The sequence below is a fragment of the Mchenga conophoros genome, linkage group LG5 (genome assembly GCF_057382185.1).
Source record: "Mchenga conophoros isolate Kocher_MC1m ecotype Shallow Benthic linkage group LG5, M_conophoros_male_GT1.1, whole genome shotgun sequence".
NCBI classification, from domain to species: Eukaryota; Metazoa; Chordata; class Actinopteri; order Cichliformes; family Cichlidae; genus Mchenga; species Mchenga conophoros.
The window spans coordinates 11,946,774-11,965,301 of record NC_140530.1 but is presented as its reverse complement, the minus strand read 5'-3'; the positions used below and the strand labels follow the sequence as shown (position 1 = coordinate 11,965,301).

Below are 18,528 nucleotides of genomic sequence, written 5' to 3'. Positions count from 1 at the left end.
TGTGATGTAGACAGAAAGTGTATTGACTATTTCTTGGATCAGAAACTTTTCACAAAGAAATTCTCAGAAAGTAGAATGACAATGACAGTCTTCCAGACGGAATTCAACACAATATTACATTTTTTACTTGCCCGCTAATTTTTATTTCATGCCTTATCACTGAAAAACAGACACAAGCAAAGTTGCGGATATGCTTTTTTTTCCATTCATTTCGATTCAATATAGATAATACATTTTTTGTGCAATTTTAATAAATTCTGTGGGTTTATGATAGCTGAATCTGCATGTTAAATAAATCAAAGACTTAATCATTTAGTTATTGCTTAACCTGAATACACTTATCCTTCTTTTAAGCAATAGGAGAATAATTTACCTACCTGTTTTTTGTTTTGTTTTTTTTTTACATTTTTTCCCTATCTGTTCTGGGACCATTTATTCTCTGGATTGAGAACAATGTCACGATACCACTAAACAACATTACAAAATAAAACACAATACAACTACACAAACAGCTGGGTTTCACACATTAATGCTTTCCTTATCCACTTACTTGCAAAGATGTGCCGACAAGTGTCTTTGCAGTTAGGCCGATAAGAAAACCTCCTTTTGTAAGCATGAATACAGTGGACTCACAATATTTGGGATTCACCCACAAGGTTTTATGTCTTTAGCATTTAAAGTATGACTTGAAAACCACAAATGCCTTTCTCCAACGTATTCATAAAATATACATTTGGTGGACATTCTACGAGTAATTTGACAATGATCCCTGAGCAGAGATTAAAAAGGTGTTTTTTTTTAGTTTAGGCATTAGATGCAAGAACTTATTAAAACCCATCTAAGATGACAGGGGATGTTTTTTTACACCCATTTGAGATCATATCTTGGTGCATACTCAATCATCCAGGTAAGTAAATCCCCAAAAGTTGATTCTGTTCATCTGGACGTAGCGCTTTCAGTGTTTTGTCACTCATCCAAGTGACTTCTTCAGTCTCAGCTCACTGCAGGTTTCCTCAACCTTATACATTTCCACAATGACTGAATCTAGCACCGCTGATGAACAATGGGCTGTGAGGTCAGTTTCTTGATCATTAATATGCAAATTGTCACGACCATTCGTCAACAACCACTGATTAAAGACCATTGATCACTGGCAATTGATCAATGAGAGTTGGGGAATGGCTGCAATGACAGCATTGTAAGATGGTGAAAGATGTACTCTCATGGGCTTGTATGATGTTACATCTCTCTTCACTTGTGTTCCAGTCACTGAAGGAGTGGAGGTAGTGCGTAAGAGATGACAGGATGATCCCCACCTCAGCAACAGGACCACTCTCAGCACTGACCAAGTGTGTTTGCTCTTGGATCTGTGTCTTCATTCCACCTATTTCACATACCATGGTTAGCACTACAGGAAGAAACATGGGTGCGCCATGGGTTCCCCAGTTGACCCAGTGTGTACAACTTGCACATGGAAGAAGCAGAAAAGAGTCCTCTGTTATCCTACCCTGAAACACCAGCAAGTCTTTGTTTAAGGTATGTGGATGACACCTGGGTTTAAATAAAAAGTGATTGATGATTTGATTTTGACAAGCTAGAAATAATCCAAAATATTAGTGAGAGGATATAAAAAACAAACAGATGGGTTTACATTTAGATCCCTAATATTGCGAGACAAAGACAAAATTATGAAGTTTTTCCTCTGTACACTGTCACACTGAATTTTAAGTCAAATAATTAAGATGTGATTCACGTTTTAGTTTCAACTTTAATTCAAGAGTTTGACAAGGTTTCAGAATTACAGACCTATTTATACACAGTCCCCCATTTACAGAGGCTGAATCAGACAAACTAACATACTCAATATGATTATGATGGTGATTATTGTTATTATTATTGCTGTTGTTGGTGATAATAACATGCCTCATTTAGCCATTGAAGAATGTCTCATTTCTTTGAGAAACTCAGGTTATGCATTTGCACTGAGAACCTGATCAGTTTTGCAGAATGTGGCAGAATCTGAGCAGAGAGTATAGACCTGTACACTTCAGAATACATCCTGCTACTTTTAGCAGCAGTCACATCATCAATAAATACCAGTGGCCTGGTTCCACCAGCAGCCCTTCATTCCCATTCAATAATGATACCTACATATGTGACAGATAATGTGCTATGTTTTGGTTCTTTCTCCCTTTCTCCATACTTTTCTCTTCCAATCATTCTGATCCAAATTAATTTTGCTTTAGACCTGTGCAGGCTCGTTTAGATGTTTTCTGACAAAGTCTAGTCTGACCTTCCTGTTCCTGAGTGTAACCGATGGTTTACACCTTATTGCACTTCCATTCATGACCGTGTCTCTTGTTTGTAGACAGCAGTGACTGAAGGTGCTAGATGTATCTGTAGAGTGTTCTTGATTTGCTTCTTGTGAACATGTGTGTCTTAACCAGAGAAATAATTCTGTCATCATCCACTTTGGGTTTCGTCTGTGTCCGTTTGGTGTTTCTGGGCTGGTTAATAGAAAATGTTTGTAAAACCCTTTGAGTGAAAGCTGAAATCTGCATTTCAATCACATCTGGATTGGCTGATTTAAAACCCACTGTGGTAGTGTACAGGAAAAAAAATGGTTTCTTTGTCCAGCAAGTGATGGTAACTTTAAGTAAATTTATTGAGTAGATAAATATTGTCTGTTTCCATATTTTCCCCGAGAAATGGATGACGCTGGAGAACTTCCAGACTGTCAGAAATACAGCATGCAGAATGTGAGCAGCTGTAAATAACAGGCTGAGTTGTGTCATGCCCTGCCAGATGTAATAGAGGTGTGAATGCCCCACTGACAGCCAGTAGCCACCTAACCAGGGTTTCTCATGAGGGTATTATTTACTTATGGTTTGAGAAAGATATTCAGCATCAGTCAAGCATAGTCATGGCGCTAACATTTACCCTGAGCAAACGGCGAGATATGTCTTATGAATGAAAGTCAATATACCTGTCTGCTAGACAGACAGACTGGCAGACACATAGTCTGATCAAGTCAGGACTCACTCCATTGCTTCCAACAGCTTCCTGCAATGATGCACAAGATTTGCTGGCAGACACTAAAAGGTCAACTTAAAAAGCAACTCATTTTAGTGAAGAGAAGAGCTCTGACGCTTCAAATAAGGATGTGTGTTTTGAATTATGATGTCTCGTGATTTAAGGGACCATAATTTGAAAAGAAAGCACTAGTCTAAAGCCCTTTGATAGGAAGCATCTTCCTTGCTACTGTGTGCAGTCAGTGTGCACCAGGCTGAAAGTGTCTGAATGTGTCTGCCTATTTTACCTCTGCTGTTTGACAGTCACCTTTGAATCTGATTTGTTGAACCATCATTTTAAATCTAGAAGATAGCCAAAATTAAACTATTACTCTTTTCTTAATATGTTTTAAATGTAAACCTAAATAGCATCCAAAAACATATACCGTACTTTATACATGTCAGACTTTGTTTTCCTATAGCTTACCAAATTAGCAATAAACCAGATTTTAGATGTGAATTGCACTGACACGTGAATATAGGCGGAGTATTCTCTAGTGGTCAGCACAGTGTGCACGAGTTAATAGAAAACCTGCAAAACAATAAATATATGCCTAACATTTAATTGCTAGGCATGTATTTAGTTGTTGTTAGGAAATTTAATTTAGTTCATAAAATATTAAAATTATTACTGTGGGACTTACCAACAAGCCAAACAATTCTCAGATAGAACAAGAAATTCCCACAACTGCTGCATGACAAAGACTAAAGAAAGAAAAAGCAACATCAGGCTTTCTAAATTATGGCAACTGGTCTCCTGCAACTGGTCTGCTATTGGTAAATTGGTGTTAAAAGAAGTTCTGTCTCTGTGAACTTTTCTGAAATGCTCAGCTTTGATCAAATTCAAAACAGGGTTTAAATGATCATTGCTCATGACAACTTTTTTAGAAACATTTCCAACACCATTCAGCGTTGGACCAGTTCATTTTCAAAGAGTACAGGATCATATACTCTGTTCCAGTACAAGGTGTTCTGGGTGCCCACTCCTGAGGTATAAAGACACATTGAACAAAAATCTCAAATTCTACAAGACAGACACCAACAACTGGCACACACTGGCTTAGATACCCAGGTTGATGATTGCTGTGCTGAAAAAGGGCCCAGGTATTTGAAGAGAGGATTGCATGCAAGTTAAAGTTGGGCCTAGCATTACACATGACATGACACTGACAAAACACACAGTTGCCACAGACACCACATAAACGGTCATCACACAGCGAGAGCAGAATTCAGAATGCAGTTCAAAATGCATTTATGCGAAATTCATAGAAAATCTTTGGAGGGCAGTAAGTAAATATTCAGTAATAGACACAAACTGTAATCTTTCATGTTGTGATTGTTAGATGCAAAATTTGTTAAATTCCTATTGTTTTATCTGCATCTGTCTAGTCTTTATTTGAAGCCTTTTCCTCTTGAATGTTAAAAATTACACCAGATTTGGCGATCACAAGAAAACATAACACTTTTTTTTTTTTCAAACAAAGCCTCAGACTCTCAAGGACTCTGCATTTCCCAAAGCTTACATCATATATAGACACATATCACCCAACCCACTGGAGTTTTACCGAAGGACAATTGTTCACATGTTGACATCTGTCAAGGCAGCTGAGAACAGGGCAGGCAGTCAGGTCTCGTGGGCTTTTCCAACATTTATACTGCTGCAGACAACACCATTTCACACAAGCAAAGGTGTCCGAGAGCAATAATAAGGAGATGGTTTATGACTTTCCCTGTGGATATCGATGACGTTAACTTTTTCTAATAAGCATTTATAGTTCCTTTGATCATGACCCAGGGTTTCCTGTGCATTACCTGCCAAGCATGCAAAAACTAATTAAAATGTAGCCTTTTCTCATGGGTTTAAATTACCAGCTACAGCGTGGGATGGTAGGATAATTTTCATGAAGCTGGAAAAATTGCAGCTAACTAACAGCAACAGTATTACATATATGTAGAGAGACACATCTACATATATGTAATACTGCAGCTATTTACATACAAAATCAATACCAGATCGATGATCATTGAACATGTAAGCTAAGTTATAAATACTGTAAAATGTTAAAACAGTTAAATATGTTAAAACCTTCCCCTTAGTAGTTATTTTTTTCTCAGTTTATTTGCATGCAGATATTAAAGGGAATACTTTCAAGACACAGTCAGGGAGTTTTATGTTTGCACCCTTTTCATCACCTAGGCACAAACATTAAAATCTAAGCAATCAATGATCTGTTTACTACTTTCTCCCCTTCTCACTCGATATAAACCTCCTCTGCAGGAGCCCATTGACATTTGCTTGTTCTCTCCCACAAAACCTGAAAAAAGTCTGAGCTGTATAAACTGTGATCCATATTTCTCAGCTGAAAAAGCAACAACTAGGATAGCTTACCTGGAGTCAAGGACGACCTTGTCCACCCACGGCCTTGATTGGCGTGTCTGGCGTCTGCCTTCAGCACTGATGTCCCTCCAACATGTTGTACTAATGAACACTTCCCTCAGCCTGGCAGGGACCTCAGCGATAGAACGGATGTGTAGGATCACTGACGAACATAGAGTTCTTATTTCAATCTTTTCCGTCCTCGCTGCCCCAAAGAAATCTGTGAAATGTGAACATAATTGGACAGTCTTGCTTCCTTCAACAAACCTTAAACATCTTGCTTGTCTTAGCCCTTAGGATCATTGGGTATGTTTTGCTAAGGCTAGCTTTGTTTATTGAAGTGTTTGCTGCAGTGTTTACTGGTAGCCTTGGGTAAATCTTATGAATTCCATCGGTTTTGCAAAAAAGATGTTTTAACTCGGCGCTTAATTAAACACATACAGCACACAGAGAGCTGAATCAAAGGTAAGAGAAGACACTCATGTATTCATTAATATTTCAATCCATGTTAGCGCAGATTAATGCTGAGTGCTTATGTCACTCATCACTTACATGAAATGCTAATAGATTCATTGGTATTTCTTACTGACAGCCATGCATTTCAGACTCTTTCAGACTCTTCAGAATATATTCTGATGTTAGACATCTGCATTGGCAAACTCTATTGTTCTGCTCTTACTTCTGTAGCTCCGTCATCCCTCGTTACAGAATGGCTGATTGTATCAACTAAGTAATAAGCTATTAGCTGATGAGTGTGTTCGCGGCGCTCCTTTTGTTACAGTAAGTGTATTAATTATTGCAAATGTAATTATCAGAACATTATTCCCCTGTAATTAGGCTGTCAGTAATGAAATGTAAGAACTTTGCCCCAATCCGAACCTAATTGATTCTCGTGTCTCTCTATAACCCCCTTAACTGAAAATTTTGCAATTGCCACGGCAACAAACAGTCGCTGTATCCCATCTGTTCAGCGACAACAGCCATTTGGTTATGAGCTCAGCTCTCACATTCAGTGACCCAGAAATCTTGCCAGGCAACAACAGTGTGATAGAGAGCTTTGTTTGAGCTGGCCTCGCAGCTTACCATCCTCACCTAGGAAGTTAATGCAGGATGCTCTTACTCACTCAAAGCACGCATAAACAGCATTGTCAGGAATATCGCTCAATTTTAGATTATGAAGGGTTCCTTTAAGTAATCACCATTGGTTTGCACTAATCTGCTGTGTAATTTCTCTAAAAGATTCTCACTTGGATTCTATGACTTTATAAATGGAGGTGAGCAGTGATGCAGATTTTTACAGTCTGCTACATACTCTCGTTCTTTAACTGGCTGTTTGCATGTTTCTATGAGTAGAGCCTCTCTGGATGAGCATAGTTCTTGTTAATGAGTCTGGCTGTGGCCAGTTAGGGAAATGAAGCAGATGCTTAATTTTCTCTTTCTCCTCTCCTCTGTGAATTGGCTGACTTTGGGATATTACACCCAAATTAGCACTGTGAAGTGACAGTTTTTTTCCCTCTCTCTTTAGCACAGTGTCAAGTGTGAATCAGAGCCGCTACAAAATCTCCTCTTACCCAGAAGCACCCTTTTACACAAACACATACACATGACTTTGTGTCTGAGGTGTGATTTATTTATGCACAAACTGCTACCTGTGTGTATAGAGTGAGTGTGAAGCAATAGTGTTCCTAAAGGGCCATGGCTCAGATATCCTTGTCATGTAACACCTAAAGACAGTCAAAGGTCAGGTAGTGAAGGAACAGAAGGGCCACAGATGGAGCTGCACCGTCTGGCCCTGCTCCGCCCCAGCGCTGTCATATCACCCTACACCTAGCCCCAACCATCCCACGATCTCACTCCCCGGGGGCTAGACGAGTATATTCAGCACACACAAGGACACGCAGGACCATACACAGAAACACACACACTGAGCGGATTAGTAAGTGGGGACATTTATTTGACTCTGATTCCAAGGAGTTTAAGTGCAGGTCTTCTAAGTGTGTCCATAGTGACCCGCTAGGCAGGAGAGAGAGCAGGTGGTTAGGAGTCTCGATAGCACGGCATCTCTCTCTCTTTCATAATGTCAAGCCTCTGGCTTTATGCCAGTGTTAAATGCATGGTCCATTTCCACACCTGTCTTAGGGACATTTCACTGTGACCAACAGAAGGATTATTTTTAGAATGATTTGACCAACAACTTCTGGAGCTGTGCCATCAACTGGTGAAGAGTCCTCAGAATAAATATGTCAGGCATAACAAACAGCAAGTGATGTGTAAGATTAGTCAGTATGTTTCCTGTAGTTTGAATGTTTGAATATTTACAGACTAATTTGTTAGCTGTCAAAATGGGGGCTACTCCAAGCAGCTCTGAGAACATGCCTCTCATGTGCACAAGGTCCAGGGTGTAAAAGTACGATACATTAGTGATGGCTGACTAACTGAAATGGGGCATGTCCCACACTGTCTTTTTCATGTGTAGTCTGGACTTACATACGTCAAGTGCATTTATCATTAGCAGAGGGCTTAAGCTGTAAACATCATTACCAAGTCTAATTACATCTGGGTCCAAGGTCTCACTGCAGACAGGCACAAGGGCGCACTAACAAACACATACACAGAGTTATCCAGTGCAAGAAATAGGGAAGGAAAAGACAGTGAGAAGGGTAGCGTGAGCGCTGACTACACAAGAATAATGGCTGAAAAGTAAAGTCTATTTTTTTAAAATGTCTTAAACGATCTCAAAAGTAACAGTGGGACTGCAAAAGAATATCTTTCGCTTGGGGTACTTAATCGTATAGTAAGAAAGTAGAGTTGTAGCAAGTAAGACATTGGAGTGTAGGAATATGAAGACGGTCAGTGTAACTGCTGAACACCTCAGCATGATGCACCCAGTGGCAGCGCTGAATCTCTTGGCAGTAGCTGTGATCTACAGTACAAGCAGGTAACTCCAACATGACTGCCGACGGGGCTGACGGGACTGCACTGTATTATACCTCGGACTTCATCAGAGTGGAAGATCTCAATAATGATCTGATGCACTGCAATCAACTGCACCCTGCCCTGATTAGCGCTGACAGCTTGATGACAAGGGTGCAGTGAGAGAAAAAGATGTGTTGAGAGATGTGTGAAAGGAAGACAGGGGAAAAGTGTGCAGATATACGCTGAGAGTGACGAGAAAGCGAGAAGAAGAGCAAAAAAATCTATGTAACAAGTTAGATGGATTGGTCCTATAACAAAGTCTAACAAGGGAAAATCTTACTTGGAAAAAAAAAGTGTGGGGAAGGGTGATCGGGAGAGAAGTTTAAATAGCCTGGAAACATCCATTAAAGCAGAAAACATAATCAATGTGCCCTTTTAAAGAGCCAGCTAGCAAACATGGAGACATTCCTCAGTGCTTGATAATGCCACCAAAATTATTTCCCCCTTCCATCTCCTTCTTTTTTTTAGCCCCACTCCTCCTTTTCCCATCTTATACGCCCTTGCAATGACAATATGTCATGCAATGGATATAATTGCAATAATGCAATTTGGTTTGGAGGCGGATTGAGAGAATAATTGGACTCAACCCCAACGAAGTGACAGGCTAATGATTTAGCATGGCCACTGGCTATTGTGAGAAGCGAGCGCTTTCAGTGCTACTGAGCTAATTTCCTCTGATGATGGTCTTAGCGCGTTGTCTTTGTTTCAGCACTGAGGAGTGCATGGCCATGAGGCGGACAGTTAGATGATGTAACCCACCCACCCAATGCCAAACAAACACATGTCTCTTGTCTCGGAGAAGCCACCCACTGTTCTCAGTTACTTCATGCATAAAAGGGGGCCTTACTTGAACTAAAGATAAAGCAAATAAAAAGCAAATAAAAAGCAAAGGTTCTTATTTTCATACCTTCCCCATGATATATGAACTTCACAGGAAAGCTAAGACCATTGCCAAGAGGAGGGGAAGCATTAGCATAGCCATAATAGCTAATTGCATAGAGTTTCATGAAGACTTTAAGACCGAGGACTTCAAATTACCGCAGCAATCACAGCCATTCGAGTATGAAGACAAATGTGAATATGTTAGGACTTTGATGTATGAATTATTCCAACGTTGTAGCGCACAACATTGGAGTGCAATATTCTGATGGATTCTGATAAAAGCAGGCAATATACAGTCAAAGCAGCTGATGGTACAGCTGTGCAACTTCGTTCAAAGACAAATTTGCATTTGAAGAGTGAGTGCCCATCACTTACACAACAATAACAAGGCAGCAGCACATTTACAAGTGACCGGTGTTGTGAAATGCCACATCTTGATACCTATTCTGTTTGATGAGACAAGAATAAGACTTCAAGACATTTTCTCTTGCTGCTGCAAAGTAGAGCTCGAGCGAAACAACCACAGATAAGCTTGTTTCTCAGTCTGCGGACATGCTGTGAATGTGAAGTGTGCAAAGTCAAAAGAGGCTGTGTGTGGCTTGTGTGTGCTTCTCGTCTGCGTTCGTTGCTGCACATTTGCATTGTGCATGCCTGTGTGTTTGTGCTTGCTGGCAGACTAAGAGCAGGGCTTGAAACCAAGCTGGTGAATTTATTTATATCAGCTCTTTTTATGAGCCCCGCAGCTGGTGAGATGTAGGGGTTACCACAGTATGTGGTGCGTGTATTTTTGATTTTGTGTGTAAAATCTGATTATTGGGGTTTTCATCTAGGTTAACTCTCCCACATTTATATTAGTAGTGTTTGGGTTTTCTTTTTTCATATTTTGTGCATTCCCTCTACCTCTTCACTGGCGCTGTTGGGCCTGGTTGTCCCATTTGTTTCCCTCTCACTTTTGTAAATCGTCCCGCATCCCTCTCATTCTATCATTTCTTTCTATTCTTTCACTCTCACTCTTGCTCATTGCCGCCATCTGCTCTTTTGTTTGTTTCTGGCTATGCTGTTGTCAGGCACTGGCATGAGGGCCTACCCACTATTTCATACAGAAAAGCTTTACAAAAAGACAGAGGCGGACACGAAAAACTATACCTGGCAAGCGCAGAGGTGGGGTCTAAGGGAAAGAGAGAAGCATTTATACAGGTTGGCACCAGGAAAGCCTTTCACTTTCTCCCCTTCTCACTCCCTCTCAGCCAGAATCAATGCTCCAAAATCCCCCAAAGCCAGATCCTCTTACATGCTATCAATTATTCAACCTGCCTCTTTTGTACAACCACTCCTGTTTACAAGGACTGCCTGGCCAATTGTAAATGTTTGCGTGCCCGCTGAGCCCCCATCACCTCCCAGCCACACACGTTGATTACACAGTGATTTAGCTCTATTCTGCCATCCCCCACCACTTCCACACCACTCACATCTGCTCCGACAGGGCATCTGTCAGGCTGGCACAGAGGCAGCCGGAGCGGCAGAAAGCCCTGAGCTATGAGGGTGAACAGGGTAGAGCGCGATGAGAGACGCCAATCACGGCTTGTGGAGCTTGTCATCTGGGCTGAGGTCTGGCTGAGGGCACAGCATCTGGCTGCCAGTCCCAGCAGATGCGCAGCTACGCTCAGAAGACTCTGAAAATATATGTCTAAAAATCATTCTGCAGAGCACCAGGATAGCTGGTGGACAGAAAGCACCAGCATTGTTTCTCAGTGCAATTTATTATACGAAAAGAAAAAAAGAAAAAAGCGCCACCTCCTCTAGCAAGCCTGCAGCTCCTACAGTATATGTCAATGAATTTTCTCACAGTTTTTTTTCTGTACACACATAACATGATAAAGTGGCGTCTACTTCTATACCGCAGCGTAAAATTTGAGCACCTATTGTTTTCAGTTATTTCTCACTTGCACACTTAACTTAGAGCTAACTTTATAATACAGGTATGCAAATTCCAAAGCAGGCTGCAATTATATTGTTTTTGTCACTGTTTTTTTTTTTTTTTTTAAATCTACTACTCGTGTCTGGGCAAATCAAAAGATTTTTATTTAACATTTCATTATTATTGCGATGGCATCTGCCACACATGGGAAAAAAATCAGTCCATACCTTATATCTCATTAGTTTGGCTTGCACTTATTTCAATAATGTTATTCGTTAATGTCTTTACTTAAACCTAACAGTGATATCATAAAAATGTGTTCTGTTATACAAATTTTCTATCTTTCCTGGTTTGGGGAGGTGGCTGTTTCCTGTCTGGGTGAAAGGGCGTGGCCAAGAGCTGAGGATTTTGACAATACAAGCCTGCTCAGCAGGACCAACCAAGTGCATTTCAGAAACTGGGGTGTTTTAGTTTACTTGTGTTATTTTGTGCCTCTTGTGTCTTTGTGTTTAGGTCAGTTTGTGAGTTAACATGTGTTTAGTTTGTTTGGTTGAGTTTCTGGAAGTTACTTTTTGAGTAGCGTTGCGTTTAGTTGACCTCTTTTATGGCCCTGCTAATTATATTTTGAACTTTCTTTTTTGGGGGGTTAAAAATTTTAAAAAGCCCATTTTTGAAGACATTTTTCCTGTGTTATCTATGCCTTTGCTGCTTGGGCCGTAACAATTTTTCGAGGTGATTTGTTTTATTAAAAGTGCGAGCTTTATTTTGAATGAGGTTTTCTTAATGCTCGGATGCTTCCCATCTTATATCAGATTCTGTCTGCCCACCAGACCTTACAGCTAAGAGTGAAATTCCTTCTTAACCCTTGTGTGGTGTTCGTATTTTTGTTACTCAGCCAGTGTTCATGGGTCTGGTGGACCCGCTAGAGTTTTGGCTTTCCAAATTAACACTATCAAACAATTTTATGTTAAATTACTCAACAGATGTTTACTTCATCCCAATTACAAGACATGTGAACAGCAAACATGGTTAATTTTTTCCCTTTACCTTTGTTAGATCACATTTATATGGAAGCCCGTTTCCGCCACTAAAAAAAAAAAAAAAAAAGATCCATAACTCGAAATTTCGAGTTATCTTTCTCGAAATTTCGACTTATTTTCTCGAAATTTCAAGTTATTTTCTCAAAATTTGGACTTATTAACTCGAAATTTCGAGTTATTAACTCGAAATTTTGAGAAAATAATTTCGAGTTAGCGCTGCCAATAAGAAATCTACGTGGCTGATGTCATTTCCTTGTTACCCGGAAGGATATGGCGCAAAGGGGTGCGCACTCAAAACTGGATCGTGTCGTGAGCTGCTGTATTAACAACAAATGGCGCCAGGTTCTTCAGTTTTGAATGCCTTCCTACAAATGATAACTGGATAAAAGGTATATAAAAACAGTGTGACAGCAATTGTTACATACAAAGTTGAATAGAATGCAACGTCAGGGTTAACCAAAGGTACCTATAAGGTTTCTGTTACACGCTAATGACACCTGTTACGTCTGATGAAACAGACGTTTTGCTGAAAGCATGCGTAATAAGTATACAGCACTGTATAAAACAAAATCACAAATCACCCAAAACAGGGAATATGACTGACAACTATATAAATAAGGAACAAAACCAATAAAACTGTAACCAGACAACTGAGAAAATGTGGGATTGACTGTATTGTGATGCTGATTGTAGTTACAGTGCAAATGGACACTTAAAAATGCAGTTCCCACTTCTCCACCATAGTCAGAGCTCATAATGTAGGTAGGCACAGATACTTTGACGATAATATGGTGGCTTTATTTTAATTTTGTAATTTTAATTTACATCCTTCCTTACAGCATGGGAGACTTGACTGAATTCTTGAAACAAAGAGAAGTCTCTGAGGAAATTATACAGACCTTGGAGAATGAGAAGGTACTTAATTCCAACAAGATACTGGTTGAAATGCAACTTTTCCTCATTGTTCTTAAGTTAAAAATAGAACTGTATTTTCAAGGCTGGTTGTTTCAATAAATTAAATTATTTTTCCATCTTTAGATTGATGCCAGTGTCATAAGTCTAATGACAGATGAGGAGCTGAAGACTTATTTGCCATCATACGGTGATCGTCTAGCAGTATTTGGATTTTGCAGACGGAGGGGCAGCAGCCGCAAGTCAGCGCTTTTTGAACGGCTGAAATCCAAACTGTCCAAAAGAAAATTATCTGAAGAGGATGGCAGTAGCACACGGCAAGAAGAGCATTCCCAAACAACCCATAAAAGAAATGCTCTGAAGAGAAATAGAAAAATAGAAATAGGATGGATGCATTATGATGAAGACACTGAGGTTTTCAAGCAGGTTAGAGCTAGACGAGGAGGAGGAACAAGAAAAATAGACATCTGCAAGGATGCCAAGAAAAGGGACATATTACAGGTTGCAACAGGCCTGTTCTTTCCAGATGGAGGAAACATTCAGGGGCCCTTAACAGATTTTGACTGTGATCTGAAGGATTATCAAGAGATGATAGTCGATGATGCATTGACAGTAGGAGAACTTTATCATGTCACAATACTTAATATCCTCAGGTTCTACCTCACCACAAAGAAAAAACAAAATGACAGCCTTCAGAGCTCCAACCCAGGTTTGCATCCATCTTCAGAAATTGAAGCGAGTCCTCAAAACCAAACCTCTTCTTTTACTGTCACTACAGTCCAAACATCTGCTCCATTTGAAACAATCAGCCATGATGTGACATACATTGAAGACACTCCAAACGATAACCTTCCACAATCTTCCACGCAGTCTCTAAGCGCTAACACTTCTCACAGCAGTGACATTATTTTTGTTGGCCCCTTTTCTGACAGTGAGCCAATAAATTTGGATGACACCCTGATTTTTTCTCCACAACCTGGTCCATCCAGTGAGAGAGTGAGGAGAGTAGTGGTGGTCCACAGAGGGCAGGTAATGTCAGAGCTCATTTCACATTTTAGTGATAAGGACCTTGAAGATGTCGACATCAAAATCCAGGTCTTACTGCCTGATGGAACACCTGAAATGGCCCATGACGATGGGGGAGTTGTGAGAGACTGTCTTTCAGAATTCTGGAAAGAATTCTATGACCAGTGCACCACTGGAAACGTTTACAAAGTGCCCTTCTTAAGGCATGATCTTGGGCAACCGGAGTGGGAGAGTGTGGGCAGAATCATTGCATTTGGATGGGTTAGAGAGAAATATCTGCCTGTGAAAATTGCACCTGCCATTCTGGAACAAGCTGCCTTTGGATATGTAAAGAGTGATATTGTGGAGAATTTCCTTAAGTTCATGCCTGACTCTGAGCGTACACTGTTAGAGGCGTGGCGATCAGACTTTAGCACCGTGGACCAAGAAGAACTTATAGACATACTTGATAACCACAGCTGCAGAAAGATACCAACAGCCTGCAATGCCACTGAAGTCCTATTGGAGCTTGCACACAAAACACTTGTCCAAGAGCCTGCCTATGTTATTGAACAGTGGGCAAGAACACTCAGCACTGCATGGGAAAGCCTTTGTGATCTATCTTCAGTTTATGAAACCCTCCAACCAACTGTGAGAAAAGTTCTCAAGTGTCTCACTTTCCCTGAAACAATGATGGCTCACCAGAAGCTGATTCAGAAATATCTAACTACATATGTGAAGAATGCTGAGAAGGAACATTTGTGTTTGTTCCTCAGGTTTTGCACAGGTTCAGATTTACATCTGGGAAAGAACATCATCATTGGGTTTAACGAACTGAAAGGTTTCCAGAGACGACCTGTGGCACACACATGTGGGTGTGTACTGGAGCTGTCGATAAATTATGACAGCTATCCTGACTTCAGATCGGAGATGAACAGTGTGTTGGAATCAAATGTGTGGGTTATGGACATTATCTAAAGGTTTGATTCACGGACAATGGCTTAAAAGCCATTGTTGTTTTACAACAGATTATATTTGAGTTGTGAACTAAGACTAAAGTGTTCCCATGTGAATGTCACAGCAAAGGTTTCAGGTGTTTAAAAACTGAGTTCCAAGAAAAAGTATTTGGTGAAATACCACTGTAATGCAATTTGAGGTACTTCTTTGTGTTTCTGTGTTTTCCTATTACAACTGAGGCAATATTTTTCTAAACACTTGTGAAATGCATTTCTGCAGAGGTCTCAGAGTGGCAGTCTGGAGACCATTTATAAGCATTCCCATTTCCTCAGTCAGCATGTGTGCATGTGAACAATGAAAGCAGTTTTTCCACCTTTTATTCATTTTTTCTATTATTTGAATCCAAAATCAACTTTAAAAAATGCATTAGGTTAATTTTAATTTGTCAAATTTTATTAATGTAATGTCAAAAGATGACATGTATTGTAGTGGTTCACCAGAAAATTAGAGATTGAGACCCCTGCAATATGTAGTGTATAGTACATGTAGGAGATATATGCAATATCTCCTGCATGTTTTATCATCGTGCACACATTTTACAGTTTACAAGTCAGGTTTTACTTTATCATTGTATTTTATTACAGTTATGTTTGTACAGTTCTGTTTAGCCATCTGGGTTATGGTGACTTTTGCTAAATTGAATGGCCATAAGGCACACCTATATGCTTTTATTTTGGATTTCTGTGAAATCAGCAATTGCTTAGCTGAAGGTTGATTTTTGGTTGGCTTTTCCTGATTTTTGTAATGGAAAAAAACCCCTGTGTATCATAGCCCCCTTTTTCAAAACTACATAGCCGATGGGGTAGTTATTTAAAAGATATTTTCCTATATTTCTGTTTTCATGTTTGAGCCTAATGTATTTGCTTCATAGTGATTTTAGACCACACGTTCTTATTCTTTAATTGTAGGATATTGTTATCAGATCTTGCCATATTATCCTCAATCTCTTTTTATTGTCCCATTCTTTTTGTATTTTTAATAATAATTGAACTTTTGCAAAACATATTGCATATTTTTGTTGAGTGTATTATCGTACTTTTTCCAAGTCTTGTGCTTGCAATTAGCTTTTTATAAGAATACTTTAAGGTTTTTTGTGTTACTGTAAATACAGTACAGTTATTTTGTTTTAAGACAAGATGATGGCAAAAGATCTGTGTTTTATAATAAAGTGTTCAATGAGACAAATTACATCTTTAATTTTGGTAATTTCTGGGTTTTTATTATTCTGAGGCGCAATCCGAAAAAAAAAAAAAGGTCCATAAATCTCACTCAGTTAGGTTATCCATATGCTAAAAAATATATAATTATACTGCCCATAATCAGGAAAACAGTCAGTATATATAAAAAGTCTCAGCAGTGAAAAAAATGACAGTGAAAATTTTTTTTACTGCTACATAACCAGATATTTCAAAACATCAATAATTACTCAAATAAAAAGAAAGATGAAAAAGCATATTTACAAAAAGTTGAAATCATAATTCCAAGGTGACATGCGCTGCATATCCTCCAAATAGCAGGTCTAACAGACATTATGTTTACATATGTTTTAATAATAAGGCTTTTAAAACAAAAAATTGGTTTGTTAATTGAAATAAACCATCCAAAAAAAAAACAACCCTCCAAAAATTAAATACAATTTTTATAGCCTTTTTCAATTGGCCCTGTTCGTGAAATACATTTTCAGGCCCTCAAAACCCATGTATGTGTGCCCCAAAAACGACAACCATCCAAAAATTAATAACTCATAAAAGTTTACAATTTAAATATGAAAATACAGAATTAAAAATGCATAACGATGTCTAACCTTTAAGGCAAAAGCTCCAACTCAGTAAGCATCAACTGCCTTAGCTTTACATACAGATCCACTGTATGAAACACATCATCTGAGAAGTCCAGGTTATGTTCTGACATGAGTTCTACACAGAGATGAAAGACATCCTCTTCACATGGAAAGTCTTTGAACACGCATTCTTCAAGGCAGGCTTCAACTTTGTCCATATTGACATGTTTGAGACAGTCCCTCGCGCCATAAATGTCTGGGAGGGCATACATAAAAGATGGTCGGCCATGAGGACTTCGGGAGTTGTGGACTGGGCGCATTCTGTGGTCATTCCAGGCCAAAGCAACTTCATTTAATTCTTCCTAGATGAAAACAAAATGAACAAAAGAAACATTTTCAGGCATACAATATGAAAATGTTAATGTACAAAAGCACAACTAACTTCTACATTGATTTTCTTAGTTTACACACCATTAATTTAGCTTTGAGCTACATTAATGATATATATCCGTATATATACACACACATACCTACACACACACACACACACACACACACACACACACACACACACACACACACACATCATGAACAGACAGATACTTATTTACTTAGTTTTGACCCACCAAAAATGCTAACCGAGTACAGAGAGAGGCCTAAACACATAAATAATCAATGTGTTATAATGTATAATTGTGTTCCTTGATATATATGTGGAATTTTTTTTTAACAAAACAGTTTAAAAAAAAAAAAAAAAAAAAAGCACTACTTTTCACGTGTACTTTAATATATCTGATGTTTCTATAATATACAAAGGCCGTGTGAGTTGTTACAAATTAAACAGTTACAATACATGTCGTTTACACAATCACCTATGTAAACTCACCTGTATAATGTGAAGAAAACAGAACTGGACCAATGATTTGTCCAAGAAAGAGTCTGAGAAGTGGCCATCCTCTCTTAGTTTGTCAAATAGTTCAATCCAGTACTGGATACACTGGCTTCGTAAGATTAGCCACCATCTTTCAATGCGTTGATTTCCTGTACTTGCTCCAAATATGACGTGCTCTCTTTCTGGTTCATTGTCTGTAAAGTGCAAAAATCGTTGCATGTGAGCCACATGGACGTTTTCTGTTCCTAGATCTAATCTCACTCGATCAGGGCAACCACCTTGTTGAATCACGGCATCCATGAAGTAGCCAGCAATTACTCTCGGGTCATTATTTGTCTTGTAAGCGTCTAGCCATATTATACTCCTTGAAAATCCGTCAATGCATCCACTGATTGCAATCCCAAATGGCTTCAGTTTATCGTAGCCGTCGATATGCCACACATAGTTGGGGCCTCTGCTATGATACACTCGCCTCCGCAGTCGTCTACGTGACCTCAAATCCACACCTTCTCCATCGAATAAACGGAGCAGAAGACGAACGGTTTCTCTGTCAGTAACAATGCCATTCATCCAACACTTCTGGTGCATCCAACGATACCCATGACACTGTCCTGAGGTTGCCAATTGTGCTTGTATAAAAGCTGCCACCTCTCCCACC

The 18,528-nt window shown here is 39.3% G+C and overlaps 2 protein-coding genes and 1 long non-coding RNA gene across 3 annotated transcripts in view; 1 reads left to right on the top strand and 2 right to left on the bottom strand.

Annotated features, from left to right (window-relative positions):
* LOC146573886 (uncharacterized) overlaps positions 1 to 6,333 on the bottom strand; it is a 46,541-nt gene extending 40,208 nt beyond the window's left edge. The window contains exons 1-2 of the long non-coding RNA XR_014892442.1: positions 6,128 to 6,333; positions 5,461 to 5,668 (exon numbers count right to left, since the gene is read on the bottom strand). This is a non-coding gene — a long non-coding RNA (uncharacterized LOC146573886). The remainder of the gene's footprint in view (positions 1 to 5,460; positions 5,669 to 6,127) is intronic.
* Positions 1,441 to 15,686, top strand: LOC146573885 (uncharacterized). The gene is made up of 3 exons (XM_085273313.1): positions 1,441 to 1,536; positions 13,104 to 13,179; positions 13,303 to 15,686. The coding sequence occupies exons 1-3, from the start codon at positions 1,472 to 1,474 to the stop codon at positions 15,157 to 15,159; spliced, it is 1,998 nt and encodes a 665-aa protein (XP_085129439.1). The 5' UTR covers positions 1,441 to 1,471; the 3' UTR covers positions 15,160 to 15,686.
* A 525-nt stretch (positions 15,687 to 16,211) lies between these two features.
* On the bottom strand, positions 16,212 to 18,170 carry LOC146573884 (uncharacterized). The gene is made up of 2 exons (XM_085275513.1): positions 17,865 to 18,170; positions 16,212 to 17,340 (listed from the first exon to the last, which is right to left on the bottom strand). Exons 1-2 carry the CDS (start codon positions 18,168 to 18,170, stop codon positions 17,005 to 17,007), a joined length of 642 nt encoding a protein of 213 aa, XP_085131639.1. The 3' UTR covers positions 16,212 to 17,004.
* Positions 18,171 to 18,528: the final 358 nt, after the last annotated feature.